Below are 21,987 nucleotides of genomic sequence, written 5' to 3'. Positions count from 1 at the left end.
AGCTACCTCAAAATACTTATATAGTAAGTTGGGATAGCACTTATTGTGATCATCACATTACAATAGAAAATATAATAAAGATAATATATTCATAATAAAACATAGAAAATATAAGTAAGATGGGATTTAGGACTTAATTTAGGCCAAAAATGAGCTTTTAAGAAAAACCTGGAAATAAAACGTGTTATGATCAGGTACAAAGAAAATGTAGCTTTATTATATGTTATGAATATTTTTTTGTACGTGGCTTAAATGCAGCATCATATTGAAAGTATTTCCTGCCGATTTCATCTTAAACGTAATTGAGATGTTCTGGAAGTTTCTCTACACAGGAGCAGGGAGGGACAAGAGGCTGACAAAAAAAAAAACTTGGGACTCCCCTTCAGGCATCCGAACAAGTCTGGACTGTTCTGCTGCTGCCGCCACCTCTACTCTTGCTTCTCCTCAGCCCGAACCAGCCAACAGGGATGCAGGACAGCAGCTGCTGAGCCCCAAAAGCATTGTTTGGTGGTCTTATGACACAGTTGCCACGAGCAGGTGAGCATTGCAGGCACTGAGTGGGGAGAGAAGGCTGGATATGCCACAGGTGGAACGATTGGGAGCGACACACGGATCAAAAAACCTCAGGTAAGGATTTGCACCGTTGGTCCTCACTCTTGATCTGATGAAAAGATGCTTTGGAGTGATGCAATGGTTCCTCGTGATACAATCAAATGGTGCCGATTTATTCTGTTTTCATGATTGATTTAAGCATCCCTGTGCATGCACACGCTTGCAACGCCTGTGTTCCTATAGAACAATTTGAAACGCAGCCCAGAACCACCACTCCTTTATGTAATGCCCCGAAAGTATGGACTTGGAACAAGATCATGCGTGTATTCGTAAGGAAATGTGGTGGCTTTTGTGTCTCACAGATGTTGCAGACTCTGATTGTAACAATTAACATCTTTGGGAGGATTAAAAAAAGCCTGCTGTTGCAAACTTTTCATTAGAGTTGCACAGGGAAAAACCAGGAATGTACAAGTGTAACACAGCTGAAGTCATTTAGCGTCGGGGCTATTTTGCCCGTCTGCACACCAGGATGCGGCCCAGAACAAATGAAACTCATCCTCCTCCGCGTCTGTGCTCTGATTGTTTGCAATCGTGTGTTTCCCATCTGACATTATTCACATCTTTGTTGTGGCCTGGCTCAAGCAACTGGGTTGTCCAAAAATGTATTTTGAAGCCTTTAATAGGAGTCATGACACTCTTCCTCCCCTCATCCTCACCTTTTGTTGCTTTTCGACATAATTTTTTCATCGTCTACATCAGGGGTGTCAAACGTACGGCCCAAGGGCCGGATCAGGCCCGCGAACAGGTTTTATCTGGCCCGCGGGATGAGTTTGCTAAGTATAAAAATGTACCTTAAATTGTTCAATGAAAGAAACGGCTGTTCTAAATGTGTCCACTGGATGTCGCAATAGCAAGTCTTTGTATCTTTGTAAATGATGCTACATATGTACAAAATAAACCACATGATGTTAGTGCACCAGTCGAGGAAAATGATCAAACTACATAAATAACATCCTGTAATTTGATTTTGATATACATTTTTTTATCTAGATAAATTGAAAATTAACACCAATGAGTTGACTGATGGGCAGCACGGTGGAAGAGGGGTTAGTGCATCTGCCTCACAATACAAAGGTCCTGAGTAGTCGTGGGTTCAATCCCGGGCTCGGGATCTTTCTGTGTGGAGTTTGCATGTTCTCCCCGTGACTGCGTGGGTTCCCTCCGGGTACTCCGGCTTCCTCCCACCTCCAAAAACATGCACCTGGGGATAAGTTGATTGGCAACACTAAATTGGCCCTAGTGTGTGAATGTGAGTGTGAATGTTGTCTGTCTATCTGTGTTGGCCCTGCGATGAGGTGGCGACTTGTCCAGGGTGTACCCCGCCTTCCGCCCGATTGTAGCTGAGATAGGCTCCAGCGCCCCCCGCGACCCCAAAGGGAATAAGCGGTAGAAAATGGATGGATGGATGGAGTTGACTGATGAACATTATCACATAATGTATTCAGAATATATAAATAACGACAAATAAAGTATATATTAGGGGTGTGGGAAAAAATCGATTCGAATTCAAATCGCGATTCTCACGTTGTACGATTCAGTATCGATTCTCATTTTTCAAAAATCGATTTTTTAATTTTTTAAAATTGTTTTATTAATCAATCCAACAAAAAATACAAAGCAATACCATAACAATGCAATCCAATTCCAAATCAAACCCGACCCAGCGACACTCAGAACAGCAATAAACAGAGCAATTGAGAGGAGACACAAACACGACACAGAACATTTCCAAAAGTAGTGAAACAAAAATGAATATTATCAACAACAGTATCAATATTAGTAACAATTTCAACATAGCAGTGATTAAAAATCCCTCATTGACATTATCATCAGACATTTATAAAAAAAATTAAAAATCCCTCATTGACATTATCATCAGACATTTATAAAAAAAATTAAAAAAAAGAACAATAGTGCCACAGTGGCTTACACTTGCATCCCATCTCAATCAATCAATCAATGTTTATTTATATAGCCCTAAATCACAAGTGTCTCAAAGGGCTGCACAAGCCACAACGACATCCTCGGTATAAGGGCAAGGAAAAACTCACCCCAGTGGGACGTCGATATGAATGACTGTGAGAAACCTTGGAGAGGACCGCATATGTGGGTAACCCCCCCCCTCTAGGGGAGACTGAATGCAATGGATGTCACGTGGGTCTGACATAATATTGTGAAAGTCCAGTCCATAGTGGATCCAACATAATAGTAAGAGTCCAGTCCATAGTGGGGCCAGCAGGAAACCATCTCGAGCGGAGACGGGTCAGCAGCGCAGAGATGTCCCCAACTGATGCACAAGCGAGCGGTCCACCCCGGGTCCCGACTCTGGACAGCCAGCACTTCATCCATGGCCACCGGACCTGTGTGTCTCCCCCTCCACAAGGGAGAAGGGGGAGCAGAGGAGAAAGGAAAAGAGACGGCAGATCAACTGGTCTAAAAAAGGGGGGCTATTTAAAGGCTAGAGTATACAAATGAGTTTTAAGATGGGACTTAAATGCTTCTACTGAGGTAGCATCTCTAACTGTTACCGGGACGGCATTCCAGAGTACTGGAGCCCGAATAGAAAACGCTCTACAGCCCGCAGACTTTTTTTGGGCTCTGGGAATCACTAATAAGCCGGAGTTCTTTGAATGCAGATTTCTTGCCGGAACATAAGGTACAATACAATCGGCAAGATAGGATGGAGCTAGACCGTGTAGTATTTTATACGTAAGTAGTAAAACCTTAAAGTCGCATCTTAAGTGCACAGGAAACCAGTGCAGGTGAGCCAGTATAGGCGTAATATGATCAAACTTTCTTGTTCTTGTCAAAAATCTAGCAGCCGCATTTTGTACCCACTGTAATCTTTTAATGCTAGACATAGGGAGACCCGAAAATAATACGTTACAGTAGTCGAGACGAGACGTAACGAACGCATGAATAATGATCTCAGCGTCGCTAGTGGATAAAATAGAACGAATTTTAGCGATATTACGGAGATGAAAGAAGGCCGTTTTAGTAACACTCTTAATGTGTGACTCAAACGAGAGAGTTGGGTCGAAGATAATACCCAGATTCTTTACTGAGTCGCCTTGTGTAATTGTTTGGTTGTCAAATGTTAAGGGGGTATTATTAAATAAATGTCGGTGTTTAGCAGGACCGATAATCAGCATTTCCGTTTTCTTGGCGTTGAGTTGCAAGAAGTTAGCGGACATCCATTGTTTATTTTCATCAAGACACGCCTCCAGCTGACTACAATCCGGCGTGTTGGATTGTAACCAAAGTAGTGAAACAAAAATTAATATTATCAATAACAGTATCAATATTAGTTACAATTTCAACATAGCAGTGATTAAAAATCCCTCATTGACATTATCATTAGACACACTGTGTCCAATATTTTCACAAAGATAAATCCATCCATCCATCCATCTTCTTCCGCTTATCCGAGGTCGGGTCGCGGGGGCAGCAGCTTAAGCAGGGAAGCCCAGACTTCCCTCTCCCCAGCCACTTCGTCCAGCTCCTCCCGGGGGATCCCGAGTCGTTCCCAGGCCAGCCGGGAGACATAGTCTTCCCAACGTGTCCTGGGTCTTCCCCGTGGCCTCCTACCGGTCGGACGTGCCCTAAACAACTCCCTAGGGAGGCGCTCGGGTGGCATCCTGACCAGATGCCCGAACCACCTCATCTGGCTCCTCTCGATGTGGAGGAGCAGCGGCTTTACTTTGAGCTCCCCCCGAATGACAGAGCTTCTCACCCTATCTCTAAGGGAGAGCCCCGCCACCCGGCGGAGGAAACTCATTTCGGCCGCTTGTACCCGTGATCTTGTCCTTTCGGTCATAACCCAAAGCTCATGACCATAGGTGAGGATGGGAACGTAGATCGACCGGTAAATTGAGAGCTTTGCCTTCCGGCTCAGCTCCTTCTTCACCACAACGGATCGATACAGCGTCCGCATTACTGAAGATGCCGCACCGATCCGCCTGTCGATCACACGATCCACTCTTCCCTCACTCACTCTTCCCTCACACAAGTACCTCGGAGTCTTGTTCACAAAGATAAAATAAGTCATATTTTTGGTTCATTTAATAGTTAAAACAAATTTACATTATTGCAATCATTTGATAAAACATTGTCCTTTACAATTATAAAAGCTTTTTACAAAAATCTACTACTCTGCTTGCATGTCAGCAGACTGGGGTAGATCCTGCTGAAATCATATGTATTGAATGAATAGAGAATCCTTTTGAATCGGGGAAAAAATCGTTTTTGAATCGAGAATCGTGTTGAATTGAAAAAAAATCGTTTTTGAATCGAGAATCGTGTTGAATTGAAAAAAAAAAAGGATTTTGAATCGAATCGTGACCCCAAGAATCGATATTGAATCGAATCGTGGGACACCCAAAGGTTCACAGCCCTACTACATATGTACTAAATAAACCACACGATGTTAGTACATCAGTCGAGGAAAATGATCAGACTACATAAATAACATTGATTTTGACATAATTTTTTTTTATCTAGATAGATTGAAAATTAACACCAATGAGTTGACTGATGAACATTATCACATAATTTATTCAGAAAATATAAATAATGACAAATAAAGCATATATACTATTAACCGCAACAGGTAATTGTAAAAAAAAAACCAACAACATTATGATTTGTACAATTTCAGAATGTGCTTGTTCTATTTTTAAACAAATAAAACCATCTGAAGTTGTCTTTATTTTTAAGTTATCGTGCCGTGATTTTACCTGTCCGGCCCACTTGGGAGTAGATTTTTGTCTATGTGGCCCCCGATCTAAAATGAGTTTGACACCCCTGGTCTACATTGTTCTGGCCATGCTTTGTTATGTTTTTGGCAGCGGGTAACTCTGGAATCATCCCAAATGTGTCGTCTGTAGAGAACTATGCGTGATAGTTTCTTTGCAACTTGAACACAATTTACTGGCTGCAGTTGACATCTTTATGGACACATTATATCCAATTATTTAGTGTATGTGCATTTTTTTGTGGCTTCATTGTCAACAAGGAATTTTTAACTGGATTCATGAATGTTTTTGCGCGAGAAGATCAACTAATGTAAGCAGTTGTATCAGTCCATCTGGCTTTTGTTGATGTTAAACTTGTGCAATGCTCATAATGGAAGGCTGCAAGCAGATTTAGGGTTGCACAGGATGTTTAATTTGGATTGGGAATTGATTGATGAAATGATTAAAAAAAAAGAATTTACTGATAATCATGCTGCATCTGACGCCCACATTTGACTTTTCTGTGGTGGCAGGCTTGAAGCTTTTTATTCGAGAATGTATTGCAGAGCTATTCAACTAAATTGTTCTGAGGGCCCACAATCGCAGAAAGCTAAGGACCTTTACAATATATTATTTTCATTTTGTGTCCTCTGCAGTGGACATTTTGGTGTATTTCTTATGTCAGAGTTACAAATTGTGGAAAAAAAACTGTCCTGTTATGCAAAACACTAGCGTCCACTGCAGAAGGCGTCATCTCTCAGGAAGGTAAAATGTCAATGCAAGGTTCTGTCATACCTTCACCAAATGGCTAATCGTAAATTAAAACACGAGCGCGTGTTTACACTGGTCCGAGTTCCTCTCTACAACAAGAGTGCTCTGCTGTTTTTAGGACTTATTGCAGAAAAGCAAGTCAAAGATCATCTCTTTGAGAACGCTCTAGTGTTTTATTGTTGTTTGTGGTTCAAGTTTTGAACTGAACATGAGGGCCGGTCTTATGTTGTTTCCGGGCTGCCAGTTGAACAGTAATGATATATCGTGGACATGAGGGAGTTAACTTTAATTTGTTCAAGATGTAGAAACAAATATTGTTTTCCATCCTTGTTTCCAAAATATAGGGTGATTCTGAAGTCACACACATGCAAACATGCATATATTATAGAAACAGGGCTCAAATTTAACTGCGGCAAAAGCGGCTAAAAAATGTATTTATTAATGAACGAGGGCTGTAATAGTAAACGGTATAATCATAATTTGCGATAAAAATTCCAGACGGTTAGTCATACCGTCTAATTTTTTAATTACCGAAAAACCGTCATTTATTAATGCATTTTAGGCAACACGAAGTCAGGCGCATGCACACTAGCGTCATAGCGAGATTTCCCCTCGGAGTAAACGGAGCCAAGCGCTTGGTTTAACGTCATTTTCCCTCGCTTACCGGCGTGCGTTTAAGAGCGCACTGCTGTGTTTAGATGGAGACATGGGTGGACAATATTGGAGACACTTGTCCCCACACTAAAAGTAGCCAGCAAAGGAGAAAACTATTTGATGTTTTGCAGCAGGCGATGTGTCGTGAACGTTGTCTCAACTTGTTTATGAATGGATGTTCACTCGTCCTTTCTTGAACCGCAAACTGTATCAGTGTTCAAATAACATATACAGTACTGTAGGTGTGCCTACAGTATATCATACCTCTAGTGTCGATGTGTTTTGGATCTTTCTGAAATGGGTTTTGGTCAGGCTGTTAAAATTCCAGGTGTGGAGTCCTGAGGAATGTTTTGCATTAGGACTTGAGGCACATCCTTAAATGTGCTGTCATTAAAAAAGGGAAATATGTGGAAGCCTTTCAGCTATCAATGTATTATATGCTACTAGTAACTGGGGGCTTGTCTGGGGGTTTCTATGCCCCCTGATAGGGTCTCCCAAGACAAACAGGTCCTAGGCGAGGGACCAGACAAAGAGCAGCTCGAAAACCTCTATGGAAAAACAAAACCAAGGACCCCTTTAGAGCCAGTCCTGCTCGATGGTGAGCACCTGTGGGCTGGGCCTGTCCCTATGGAGCCCGGCTGAGCACAGCCCGTAGAGGCAACGTTGGTCCCCCCTCTAATGGACTCACCACTCATAGGAGGGGGCATACAGGTCGAGTACAATGTGGGCTTGGCGGCAGCAGAAGACAGGGCCCTTGGCGGTCTGATCCTCGGCTACAGAAGCTAGCTTTTGGGGCAAAGAACGTCACCTCGCTGGGGGGGAGGACCTTGAGCTGGTTTGCGAGGTAGAGAAATTCCGGCTGGATCTAGTTGGACTCACTTCGACGCACAGCACGGGCTTTGGAACCAGTCCTCTTGAGAGGGGCTGGACTCTCTTCCACTCTGCCGTTGCAAGCAGCGAGAGATGACTGGCCGTATGCTTGACACCCCTGTCCTACGGTGTGTCGTGTACGTAGCATGTTTAGCTAGATCTCATCCTCCTGGGATGATATTTGTAAGAAACATAGGTTATTTGCCACCATGGAGGCAATGAATTTGGACTTGGAAGGGGTTTTGCAGTTGCACTGTGGGGGGACATTAGCCACTAGCAAGGACGCTAAAGTGCGTTGAGGACGCAGTCGTTCGTTTGTCACTGGTCACTGTCACAGCTAGAATGTGTCATCAACATTATCACAATGTAGCCATAGTAATAAAAGCTCTATCGTCGGATAAATGTATATAATTGTTATCGTACATCGTCTATTTTGCGCAACCCTGGCGCCAATGAGTTTTAAGTACAAAGTGCTAAAGTAAGGTACTTTTTCCTGAACCCTTGTTTTGGCAGACTGGATGTTGCGCACTGCAATGTTATTGTGAAGGCGAGAAGTGCGTTACTGTTCTCAGAGGCGCTTAATGGCTGATATGTTTTTGAGTTTTGAGTATGGAGAAGACAGTTTGCTGTTGTGAAATAAAAACAGTGTCTTATTAATTACGGCTAGTGTTATGTCTGGACGTTAATCCTAAATTCTTGGTTTAGTTCACAACAACACAAGCAGATGTTACGGGAATATGCGTGGTCCTGGCTAGTATTAGCTTCAAAGTGTGTTCGCAGACATAGCCGGTGTTGCTGGTTGCCATTTTCATGTTGTTTAGTTCGAGGAAGGGGCTGTTGAGTGTTTTGGGGACGAATGAGTGATGATTTTCCCAGACAAATGTTCCTTAAATGACAGCATTTCAGTCAGATTTATGACAATTTACGTGACATTCCGCATGGAACAGGTTGAGTGGAACGATGGATATTGAGACCATTTGGTTATCACCGTCCAAGATCCTTTCATATCTTCCAAGATACCATCTTTTGCCTTCATAACCTGCTCAGTGGTCTTGTGGTTACAGTGTCCGCCCTGAGATCGGTAGGTCGTGAGTTCAAACCACGGTCGAGTCATACCAAAGACTATAAAAATGGGACCCATTACCTCCCTGCTTGGCACTCAGCATCAAGGGTTGGAATTGGGGGTTAAATCACCGAAATGATTCCAGAGCGCGGCCACCGCTGCTGCTTACTACTCCCCTCACCTCTCAGGTGGTGGAACAAGGCTTGGGTCAAATGCAGAGGGTAATTTCACCACACTTAGTGTGTGTGGGACTATCAGTGGTACTTTAACTTTCATGAAGTCGCAGCCAGTGTTGATTGGTGTGTCTCCACTTTCTGAGCATTTCCGAATATCTCATTTCTTTTCACGCTCATTTTCTTTGCCACCCATTGCCATCAGAGTATGGAAAAATTGACAACAAAGAATCTTTGAAGTCTACCTCATGCTTGAGAGACATATTGAAAACAAAACAGTTCAACCCTGAATGTGACAATGTTCTGCCTGAGTGTAATAAATTGTGACTATGTTGTGTTTTTCAAAGTGTGAAACAGTAATCCTTGGAGAATAGAATACTGTTTGGCACCTACTCTCTGCAAAAACAAAGCTAATTTTGTGGAGTTGACTGCTCTCTGTGGGAGTACAAAACAACAAATCATGTTGCCTTAACACAAGGGTGTCCAAATTACTTCCTGCGTTTTTAATTTGCCCCATGAGATGTCTTGAGTTTAAGAAATATGGCCCGTGCGGTATTTTGCAATTATTTTAAGAATTTTGTTTCTGCAACTGTGCCACCCTCTCGGGGAGTATTTCAGGTTAATGACCAATATTTGTGCTTTGAACTGAACATGGCACAACATTCACTGATATGACCCTGTACCGTGAATTGATTTACGTGGACCCCGACTTAAACAAGTTGAAAAACTTATTCGGGTGTTGCCATTTAGTGGTCAATTGTACGGAATGTGTACTGTACTGTGCAATCTACTAATAAAAGTTTCAATCAATCAATCAAAAACCCAATCCAGACAACCTTCCCTAGTCATGGTGCAAAACAAATGCAAAAAATACAAAAAGTCAACACACATGGTTGCACATAACACAACCTGCTCACTGACAGTTGTGGATATTATTTAAAAAAATTCCATGCACCATAAAAAAATTCTAAATTACACACATTTAAATCCTTTACAATGCATGATAGGATAATGCAAAACACTCTCTCCACACTTATCCATGTTTGGCGCATTTTAGCAGCTTGATATTTCTGATTGATTACAAAACTTTAAGGAGGCCGTCACGGAAGTAAACAAAGTAAGAGCCGAATTTTCACTTACTCTTAATATTCAATAATATATAAAAATGGGACCCATTACCTCCCTGCTTGGCAGTCCGCATCAAGGGTTGGAATTGGGGGTTAAATCACCAAAAAATTATTCCCGGGCGCGGCCACCGCTGCTGCTCACTGCTCACTGCTCAGGGTGATGGGTCAAATGCAGAGGATAAACTCACCACACCTTTATATGAATTATTAATTATACATCCATTATATTAATATAACATGTACACATATACAGTATATGTATGGGCTATATTAATATAGTTACTTAACATGCAGTTGACTTTTGACCCTTGACCAAATTTTTTTAGCCCAGTGCAAGACAAAAAGGTTTGGACACCCCTGCCTTAACATAACTGGAGTTAGCTTAGCAGGTTTAAAAACATTTATTTTTTTCTATATTTTAAATGCCTCTGCACTTAAAAAAACCCTCTGCTTTAGAACTACAAAATCAATGTTGGTCTTTCTTACTTAAAAAATAAAGTATTTAAGCCAGTCTTGCAATATCCTCAACATTCCAGCGTGCATGTGAGTTTGGGAATAAATGTTTTCAATTTGTTCCGTGTGCTGTCAGGTTGTAAAGATGAGGGGCTGGATTTTCAGCGCCATGCTGCTGCTGTCACTCACGGCACACACTAAAGCTCAGGGTAAGCATTTCATGATTTGAATTCACTGTAATCGTCGTTTGCCTTCATGAGATTGTTTCTTGATGCATTATTCCTGATTTTACAGGCAGGTGTAACAACGTCCAGGCAGCAGACATTGTTTTCCTAGTGGATGGATCGTCCAGCATTGGAAGACCTAACTTCCTGCAATTGAAAGGCTTTATAGCTGGGATCATCAAACCTTTTGCAAGATCCGTAAGCGAGTCAGGAATTCGCTTTGGGCTAATACAGTACAGTGACACCTCCAGGTGACCGACAGCGCTTCCTTTTTTGACTGTAAACGAGAGAACATGTTGCACTCATCCATCTTTCTGTCCACCCAGGGTTGAGTTCACCTTTAGAACTTACACTAACGGCACGGCGCTGATCAAGGCTGTGCAGAGTCTCAACTACAAGGGTGGAAACACACACACTGGTGCTGGTCTCAAGTTTGTCGCAGATAACTTCTTTAACCCCACGTACAGCCGGGATGTCCCAAAGGTGTGTGAGAGGCAGCCGTTCTTTGAAATGTCAGCATTATTCGGCCACTTAGGACCATTTTTACTAAAGGTTTGACTGTACTAAACATGTGCAAACTTAATAACGCACACAAAGCTGATCTAAAGGTGTGCAAAATGGATTGTGTCTGTTAAGTGAGCAGTACAAGGCGTCTCTGTCTTAATTAATATGCAGAATCAATCAATCAATCAATCAAAGTTTATTTATATAGCCCTAAATCACAAGTGTCTCAAAGGGCTGCACAAGCCACAACGACATATGCTGATCATCAAAATGTCCACAATACGGGGAAGAAGATGCAAATATAAAATACAGCACGCGCGATGTGATTCATCAGCACCGTTTTGCGAGCACTATTTAGCAATGTATTTAGAACCCCTGAAAAGCATCGTATTTTTTGGACTTTAGAGTGCACCGGTGTATTAGCTGCACCGACTAAATTATAGAAAACAAAATATATTTCTCATGTAATAGCCATACCTGACTGTAAACCACAGATATATGTTGCGAAATGAGTTATTTACACAGAAAGATTTTGTAAATGTTTATTTACATACCTTGATTGTTTCCAAACGGTGTCTGTAACACGGCAGTAAAACGGCTGCTCAAACAAAACAGAAGTCGTTGTCATGGACCCACGAGCTGCGGAAGCTAGCTCTCCAATCAGCTAAACAGACTCCATAACTACACGGTGAGGTTTTGGTGAATTTACTGAAGAATTTGTGGAACTGAAACAATACAAAAAGAATGACGTAAGTTAATAAATACCAACACAGACACTCATAAACGTGTTAGCAGATGAACTATTGCTAACAACGCTAGTGTCATTATGATAGCACCTACAAATATGCATGACAACACTCCTAAAGACATCACACATGGGACAGTTTAGTAAGCATAAACAGTTTGTTATACTGTAAAACTTACAATCGTTGCTCGTAGTGATGAATGAAGAATCCATGTGAGTAGAAACGCTATTAACGGCTCAAAGGCCGAACAGTACTACGGTTGAAAAAAAAAAAGCACTAGTGGAAGGACACTGCAGCTCCTGTAGTGAGCGAACTCGTCCACAAAATAAAACGCCTTATCAGCGTATTTTTTGGGGTTTTTTTGGAACGTTTTTTTGGAAAACTTTTTTATGGCCTTAGCGGATAAAATACATTTATAATTTAGCCGCACCCTCTACAAAGTGTACAAAAAAAGTAGCGGCTTATAGTCCGTAATTTATGGTACGTGCAAACTGACACACACAGCCGTGAGAAAGGATCGGTGCTAGCGCTGCAGAGACAGACGACTGACAGAGAATCCTCTGTCATATGTGTGTGTCAACATATTTGCATGATTTATCAGAATTAGAAAATATTAGACATATCGTCTATTCAGCAACATCCTTTCATGACTGCTGGGTGACTTAAGGTGCTGATTAAAACAAATTCAAATTGATGCGTTATGGTGTCTGCTGGCAATTTTATTTTATGCCGTTCATCTAAAAAAAAGTGTAATGTTAACATATCTATTTGAAATAAATATTATTGAAGTAAGCATTTTTTGTTGTCTTGAGCGCAGTCGGTGCAGCTTCTCTCCCATGAGTGCACCTTCAACGCTAAAAAAAAGGTGTTTCCGTTGTAGATGCATTTTAGACTGTGACTAAAATACCCATAAAAATGGTAAATGTATACTGCCTGTTTGAAAACATAGCAAAACTCCACAGTTCGGAGCATGATACCATAAAAGTGCAGTAAATGATCGAACGTCTACATCAGGGGTGTCAAACGTACGGCCCGAAGGGCCGGATCAGGTCCGTGAACAGGTTTTATCCGGCCCGTGGTATGAGTTTGTTAAGTATAAAAAAATAACCTGAAATTTTTTAATTGAAATAAACAGCTGTTCTAAATGTGTCTGCTTGATGTCGCAATAGCAATTCTTTGTACCAATGTAGATGATGCTACATATGTACAAAATAAACCTACTAAATAAAACTACATATATAACATACTGTAATTTGATTTTGATATAATTTTTTTATCTTGATAGATTGAAAGTTAACACCAATGAGTTGAATGATGAACATTATCACATCATTTATTCAGAAAATATAAATAACGACAAAAAAAGATAGAATACCGTATTTTTCGGACTATAAGTCGCTCCGGAGTATAAGTCGCACCGGCCGAAAATGTATAATAAAGAAAGAAAAAAAACATATATAAGTCGCACTGGAGTATAAGTCGCATTTTTTGGGGACATTTATTTGATAAAACCCAACACCAAGAATAGACATTTGAAAGGCAATTTAAAATAAATAAAGAATAGTGAACAACAGGCTGAATAATTGTACGTTATATGAGGCATAAATAACCAACTGAGAACGTGCCTGGTATGTTAACGTAACATATTATGGTAAGAGTCATTCAAATAACTATAACATATAGAACATGCTATACGTTTACCAAACAATCTGTCACTCCTAATCGCTAAATCTCATGAAATCTTATACGTCTAGCCTCTTACGTGAATGAGCTAAATAATATTATTTGATATTTTACGCTAATGTGTTAATAATTTCACACATAAGTCGCTCCTGAGTATAAGTCGCACCCCCGGCCAAACTATGAAAAAAACTGCGACTTATAGTCCGGAAAATACGGTACTATTAACCGCAAAATGTAAGTGTAAAAAAAAAACCCAACAACATTAGGATTTGTACAATTTCAGAATGTGCTTGTTCTATTTTTAAACAAAGAAAATAATCTGAAGTTGTCTTTATTTTAAAGTTATCGTGCCGTGATTTTACCAGTCCGGCCCACTTGGGAGTAGATTTTTCTCCACGTGGCCCCCGATCCAAAATTAGTTTGACACCCCTGTTCTACATAGTGATGCCCTGTAGAGTACACGCAAAATCCTAATTTAAATAAGGCGGTCTGCACCACCATTCAGTCTTGGTAGGACACAAAGCAACACGCCCACTGATAATATCTGTAGTTGTGTAGATTGCACACGCCGCTTAGCGCGTGGTATTAGGACCTTTGTAAATGAGGCCCCTAATGTTTCCTTTTCCTTGTCAGATCGTTATCTTGATCACGGACGGGAAGTCGCAGGACGGCGTGCAAGAACCGGCGCAGAAGCTGCGAAATAACGGGGTGCACATCTTTGCGGTTGGTACGTAGTCTCAGGAGAAGTTTGCGTTCTGTCACAGCAGCTGTGTGTGTGTTTTGTCTGATTCCTTCTTCGTCTTGTGTGTCAGGCATTAAGAGCGCGGACAGCAGTGAACTGGCTGAGATTTCCTCCAAGCCCAGCGGTGATTTCACCTCCTTTGTTGGGGACTTCAAACTGCTCAACACTCTGCTTCCGCTCGTGAGCCCCCGGGTGTGCTCCACGGCAGGCGGAGTCTATGCAATTATTGGTATGTATGCTCATATATTTACACAATGTGGTGGAACTAATACACACAGTTACAGCCGGGCTGTCAAGTCTTTTTCACTAAAGGCCACATACAGAAAGAAATAAGGATGCAGGGCCTCTGGAATTCATTTATCCAAATTAAAAAACAATGCAATGTAGGTTAGGATATGCTAATCAATGCCTTCTGTCCATTTTCTACCGCTTGTCTTTCTCACATTCACAGACTAGTGTTTCTAACCAGCCTAATGCTAAGCAATGTTTTCCCAGAAAAAAACAACCTACATTTCACTTTTTTCTGTTGGCGGACCTTGCCTAAAAAGATTATTTTTAGGTGTAATAATAGATGATGATAAAATGAACCGGAAATCTCATATTAAAATATACAACAATAAATATTTCAATCATGAATAAAGCAACATATTTTCTCTACCACAGATCATCTTACCATATCTGAGTTATTGTGTGGAAATATGAGGAAATAACTACAAAAGTACGCTACATTCAATAACTGTGTTACAAAAAAGGTAATAAAGAATACTCAAACCCTTTATTGATGGAATCAAAAATATTGAAATTAAATGATTTGGTGCATTTGCAAACAGCTAAAATGATGTGCAAAGCCAAATATAATCTGCTACAAAAGAATGTACAATTCTCAACAAAAGAGGAGAAATATAACCTCAGAGAAAATTTTAATTTAAAACATTTGTATGCACGTACAACACTTGAAACCTTTCGCATATCAGTATGTGGAATTAAATTATAGAATGGATTAATAAACAATGCACTAATATGATCCAGTTTAAGAAGAAGAAGAGTCCTGATGAACATTTTGAACCTTATTAAAAATAAGATCATCTTTGCCATCTCTTTATGTGATAATGGAATATTTAACTATTTATTTATGACAACTGTTGTTTTTATTATTCATTAATTTAAACTGTGTTACAAATTGAGATCAGGAAGTGAAAACATGTGTTAGTAATTGCTATGAAGTGGAAAAAGGGTAGAATTAAATAAGATCTGATTCTTCCTAATCCTTTTTGGACATGTTGTAATTACAAAATGGGACAATGTGAAATATGCGATGTATCATATTGTAACTGTCGGCATGTTCAAAATTAACTTAAACAACTGCAACAACAACAACGCTACTTTTCATACAACAGTACCTCTCTGTTGTTTGCTTGCAATATTTGGTGACACTTTAGTATGGGAAACATATTCTAAGTAAAGACTTCATTTAGAGTTATTTGGACACTAGGGGAACATATAAGGGTTAGGGTTACTAATAAGCAATAAATCTGAGGTTATTGAGGGAACACTCTTAGTTAATGGCTTACTGGCTGTATGATAAGGCCATGCAGAATAAGTACTTAATAATGACTAATTAAGAGCCAATATGTTACTAATTTGCATGTTAATAAGCAACTAATTAATGGTGAATATGTTCCCCATACTAAAGTGTTACCCGATATTTATATTATTACATAAATTTATATTCTTATTTTGGGCTTACTTTTCGCAATATAATTAATAATTGTGAAACGTATTGACTTTTTAGAAAATGTGTTCTTTTGAACCACTAATAGTGACACATGAGCTTACCGTTATATATTTTTGTTATATTTTTAATTTAAAATGTTTTGCAAACAGCCCTTTTCATTCCAGTTTAGGCTTAAAATGGCCTCACACTTAACCTACAGGGAGTGAAAAATTAAGGATATTAAGGAGTAGATCCTTACCTTCGCATTGTAACAGCTTCTATCGTGTGGGACTTTTTGCCATCCATGTCAGAGGTCACTGATAGACTTGAGAGAGAATCTAGATCAGGCCTGGGCAATTATTTTGACTCGGGGGCCAAATTTAGAGAAAAAAATGTCTGGGGGCCGGTATATCTATTTTTAGGAACACTAATACAAAACCTCACAATAATGTCTGATTGAATGCTAAAAACGTTATGACAGACCGCCTTAAAAAACTGAATGGAATGTTAAATTTTTTTACTGAATGAGACACCCAGAATGTACATGAAAATAAAGAATGTGGGATTTACAATATTAACTATGAACGATAAAACACTGAATATTGACAACATATAAACGTCACACCCCCTCTCGATCGACATATTACAATCAAGCAAAACGCAACAAACACAGCGAAATACCCCACCTACGATCTGATACATCTGATATATCACTAAGCTTTAGAACTGTGTTGTAAAAATCTCCTTCCGTGTCTGTCTCTGACACCCGCATTTTCAGGCTTGAAACACTCTGTGGAAACGCTCCCCACCCACACTGCTTGGTGCCTCGTCTGAGCTGCTGTGACTTAAATTACCACATTAACTAGTATATAAGGCAAAAGCGCACATTCCAAGCATTGAAATACTTTGTATAGTTCAAGATTTACGGTAATTTGAAAACATCACTGCACATCATAATGACAGCTACAGTTTTGATCTTAAAGATCTAAAAAAATTATTTGGAAATGTCCGGCGGGCTAGATTGACAAGCTTAAGGTCTGGTCGAGATCATGATCTCTGTAGGATTTAGGTCCGTATTCTCAAATTCTTCCAGTCTTCCACACTGCTTTGTGCACTAGAGCACAGTCCTGCTGGAAAATGGCCTGTCTAATAAGAGCATACCAAAATGTTTGCTAAGAACTAAGAAGAGGTCTGGACCATCCTCTGACGGATTTCATCATTTAAGAGACGTGTCTTGATATTCTCTGTCTATACAGTGAGACGCATCTTGGTTTTTGTGTGCGTATAACAACCTCTACTCTCTTCTTAGAGGGATATTCCGGTCCATCCAGCATCCAGTTCACAGCCGTCACGTCCGATTCGCTCAGGTTCCGCTGGAATTCTGCAGGCGGGCCTTTGAGAGGCTACGTGGTCCAGTACGTGCCCCTCTCGAGCACGGGTCAGCCTATCACGGCAGAACTGCGCCAGGTGAGTCCAGGATATTCAAAGATGGGTATTGAAGTTTCTTCTAGAGGTAGCAGGTAGATTTGGTATGACTACGGCTGAAGTCTGTAATTATAGTTTGAAGTCTGTTGACAAACACATTCAGTTTGAGTATCAACATGCCCAAAGGTTGGATCTTTATTATGTGCGTTTGAGTCTGTAATTTGGCAAAGTGAAATTCCCTATTGGAAAACAAAACAAAATGCCTCTTTACTGCAGGAGACCGTGTCTGGCAGCCAGAGGATCTTTACAGCACTAGAGCTGAGGTCGGGAACAGACTACCTCGTGACCGTCATTGCTCAATACCCCAACAGTGTGGGAGAGTCGGTTTCTGCAAAGCAACAAACGAGTGAGTAGCAAGCAGACGATCCACAAGTCTCCAAATTGCCAACAGATCTTTTTACGTCAGACTGGAGGCACATGAAACTCATCACCGTCTATAGCTCCAACTTACACTGGCATGGAGTGGTTTTCACAATAGAAAATGTTTTCATAACAACAGTATTTTAGAACCTGAAAACATTGAAAACAGACATGTTTACTGTTTCTGTGTAAACTAAAAAGTGTACTGAAGGGTGTGTTTATTTGTGAGTATTTTCAGAGTCGTCTATAAAGAGGGTATGGCCAAATAAACAACAGGCGCCATGTTAGCTACCAAGGACGTGTGCGGCTGTGCTATGATGCATGCAATTTCTTTTGTTTTGACGTTAGTTTTTTGACGAAAAAACTCCAAAATAATACGTCTATATATAGTTCTAAAACTTACAATAAAACAAGATTTTATTTTGTGTAATTATAATTTTGCAGACGTATTTGACGCATTCCTGCAGTATTTCGTGACCAGCATGCATTTTAACAAGCATACGACGGCGCAAGAAATGTAAAAAAATACACAGAACAACCCAAAAAATAACTTGTAACCCTCATTTTGCCAAAATCTTCATTAGCTTTGGACCAACAATCACGGATAAATTGTGACTTTTGTGTGAAGTATGTCAACTGTGTTGGCTGCCTCCAAAGTATTTGAAATCACTGTATGTATCACTCATTATGTATTATTTTAACTAACCTTTTTTTTCTAACATGCTAAGTGAATAAGTGTACATTTGTGCTTATTTCCCATATTTCTGCACAATAACTCAGATAAGGCAACACTGGCTAGCAGTAGAGAATATTGAGTGATTTTTGGTCCAATACATATTTTGCTTTATTCATTATTGACTTATTTTTTGCCACTTTATGTTGTATTTTTTTTATGAGATGTCCAGTTCATTTTCTCATCTATTATTACACCCAAAATTTGGTTTCTTTTACTCTTTCAATGTCCGTCTATTTGTGTTTGACTTTCTTTTCTGCTGCTACCGAATTGCGTTATTGTATAACAAGAAAGCACTGCCAACACATGGCATCAGTCAGTTGGTAGCAGTCATGGTGCCCTGGAGTCATGTCAGTGCCCTCTGACCAATCATTGAGGTGTTCGCCTGAAACCGAGGTGACCATACTCTCTTTATACACGACTCGAGTATTTTACAACCACACTATAGTGCAATGAGATGTTTTTCTTCCAAATCACATTGCCAACTAGTGGCCTGGCATGCATATTACAATGTTGTCAGCCACTAAGTTGTTGTGTATGTTTTTCCAATTTGACTACGTCGTCACGTAACAATATTTTAATATTTTAAATCTGCGATTTTCAAAGTGTGAGGCATTAGAAAGCTTGTGGCGCATAGAAAAGGACTGAAAATCCCTTTGTCAACTGTATTGATGCCTCAAGCTCAACATAAAGTGCTGTTGCAGAGCTGCGTATAGGGGCCAACTCAACAACAGGCGCCATGACTGCTACCAAGGACGTGTGCCCAGAAGCATGCACACATTTTTTTGTGTTAGTTTTCCTGACAAAATTAACCAAAATAAGTCTACATATAGTTCTAAACATACTCCAGCTCATAAACTTACAATGAAACATGCTCTTATTTCGTCAAATTATAATTTTGCAGCTATATGCGATGCACGATGCTGCTACATTCGTGCAGTGTTTTGTCGCGACGCAGTAAAATAACTTATTACCCTCATTTTGCCACAATCTTCATTTTGGATTTTGGAATTTTGACTTTTCCCCATATTTCTGCACAATAACTCAGATATGGTAACACTAGCGCGCAGTAGAGAATATGGAGTGATTTTTGGTTGAAAACATATTTTGCTTTATTCATTATTGACGTAGTTCTTGCCACTTTATATTGTATATTCTTAATATGAGATTTCCAGTTCATTTTTTCATCCGTCACTACACCCAAAATTTGGTTTCTTTTACTCTTTCAATGTCTACTCTGGCTATTTGTAGTCGTGTTTGACTTTCTCTTCTACTGTTACCGAATAGCATTATTTTAGTTTTACTGAGATTTAAAAGATAGTTTGTTTTTGTCAAATCATCTTTTTAATTTGTTATTTTTCTTTTGGTATTTGTATTAGCTTCTGTGTGTTCTCTCCTGAACAAAACGCAGACGTTGTGTTGTGTGTTTACCTGGCACACAACACTGTAATCTATGGTTCTCCAGTGTTGACGGCAAATCTTAAACTTCCTATAAGTGTCTCCTTTCCGGGTTGCAGGGAAAACGATGTAAAGTATTTCCACACTTTTCGCGGGTGGAGCAGCCCCATGCTGCACAACAGAGCAATTTTACAAGTTGAAACAAGCGGTACAGATGGACGATGGATGGATTGATGGAAAAACTAACGCGACAGCGCCACAAACAGAGAATCAGCTCAACCTTTGTAGCAGTCATGGAGCACTATAGTCAATTGAGTGCCTTTTGACAAATCATGTAGTAAATGGTCTAAAACCGGGTTGGCCGTACTCTCATACTCTCTCTATACACATCTCTGCACAGTTGTGGTTGTGTGGGGCGCCATACCTTTTGTGCTCCGAGAAACATGTGCATCATGACACCAATAATGTTACGAAACAATGCACGCTGGAAGCTCAGAATATAGGTTTAATTGAAGACTAGTATTGTGAAACAGCGTCGCCCATTGAAATAAATTGAAATCAATTTAATCAGTGCTTGCCACCCCAAAACAGCACAACTTTAACACATACCATGCCTTTAAAGAAAGAAAACAACTTTTATATTATAAATATTGTATAAAAACATTACCATAGAATATACAACAAACAACTGCAGTACTTTTATGAAGTAATGTGAAAATAATGCACAGCATTAGACTCCTTTGAGCTTCTTCTCCATCAAACACACCATCTGCAGCTTCTCTGTATTTTCATGGATAAATGTCCGCCGTTTCGATATTATTTTAACGTCCTTGGCTGGCGTTAAACGCATTCTAATTCAGCGTGGTGCAGATTAGCAGTTATACGCTCCAACTACTTAGCTCGGTCAAGTTTGGATAATTTTTTTTCTTTAATTCAATGAATATCATCCACTTCTTCTCAACACTGTCCTTCACACCCACTTTCTTTCTTCCTATGGTTGGAAAAACAAAGTTCTGTCCATCTCTAACTATAAGGTAAAGATGTTTTGGTTGGCTCTTACGGGGTTCTGTGACATTCGCTACGCCAACTAGTGGTGGGGAGGGTCGTACTGTGACTTGAATCTTTGGTCGCAACCGACAGTAAAGCATAACAATTAGCTGAGAGACAGCTTGTATCCTGAAAAGCCCATAAGCTGTGGCACTTTTATCCCGAGGTACTGTTATGTGATGAAACGTGTGAAGGACGTCAACATTGGACAATGCTAGAGATTGAAAACCTTTCGTTCTAAATGAGTCTCCCTTTTCCATATAGAGACTCTGCCTGGGCTCTCAGGTTTTCGTTTGGTCCAAGCAGGCGTCTTCAGTCTATCTCTGGGATGGGATAAGCCGTCATCTCCTGTCCAGGGATACAGACTTACCTACGGACCCCGAGGTCAGACACACCACTCTGCTGCAGCCTTTCTTGGATCTTTCTCTTCCTCTCAATGGTTTGAAAGCATTAGCCCTCCTCACCTCAAGTGATGCCAGTATGTTTAGTGTTGCCTCGCCACTTTGTGGTTTACTTACGGGTTTTAGAGTAGCATTGAGTACATTGAGATTTAAGTAGGTATTCGTGTATAAAGGGCCTGATCTACTAAGATCCAAATCAATCAATCAATGTTTATTTATATAGCCCTAAATCACAAGTGTCTCAAAGGGCTGCACAATCCACAACGACATCCTCGGTACAGAGCCCACATAAGGGCAAGGAAAAACTCACCCCAGTGGGACGTCGATGTGAATGACTATGAGAAACCTTGGAGAGGACCGCGTATGTTGGTAACCCCCCACCCTCTAGGGGAGACCGAATGCAATGGATGTCGAGTGGGTCTGACATAATATTGTGAGAGTCCAGTCCATAGTGGATCCAACATAATAGTAAGAGTCCAGTCCATAGTGGGGTC

General features: G+C 40.3%; 1 protein-coding gene across 1 annotated transcript in view; it reads left to right on the top strand.

Moving 5' to 3' along the window:
• col7a1 (collagen, type VII, alpha 1) overlaps nucleotides 1-21,987 on the top strand; it is a 265,397-nt gene that overhangs the window by 93,235 nt on the left and 150,175 nt on the right. Inside the window, exons 6-13 of the mRNA XM_061930639.2 lie at nucleotides 10,593-10,665; nucleotides 10,751-10,931; nucleotides 11,007-11,163; nucleotides 14,247-14,340; nucleotides 14,426-14,584; nucleotides 17,379-17,536; nucleotides 17,771-17,900; nucleotides 21,357-21,476. Of these exons, the coding sequence (XP_061786623.2) occupies nucleotides 10,602-10,665; nucleotides 10,751-10,931; nucleotides 11,007-11,163; nucleotides 14,247-14,340; nucleotides 14,426-14,584; nucleotides 17,379-17,536; nucleotides 17,771-17,900; nucleotides 21,357-21,476 (1,063 nt within the window). The 5' untranslated portion in view covers nucleotides 10,593-10,601. The remainder of the gene's footprint in view (nucleotides 1-10,592; nucleotides 10,666-10,750; nucleotides 10,932-11,006; nucleotides 11,164-14,246; nucleotides 14,341-14,425; nucleotides 14,585-17,378; nucleotides 17,537-17,770; nucleotides 17,901-21,356; nucleotides 21,477-21,987) is intronic.

Source organism: Nerophis lumbriciformis, linkage group LG03 (genome assembly GCF_033978685.3).
Source record: "Nerophis lumbriciformis linkage group LG03, RoL_Nlum_v2.1, whole genome shotgun sequence".
NCBI lineage: Eukaryota > Metazoa > Chordata > Actinopteri > Syngnathiformes > Syngnathidae > Nerophis > Nerophis lumbriciformis.
Note: the sequence above shows the minus strand (reverse complement) of the source record. Positions and strands in the feature narration are given on the sequence as shown.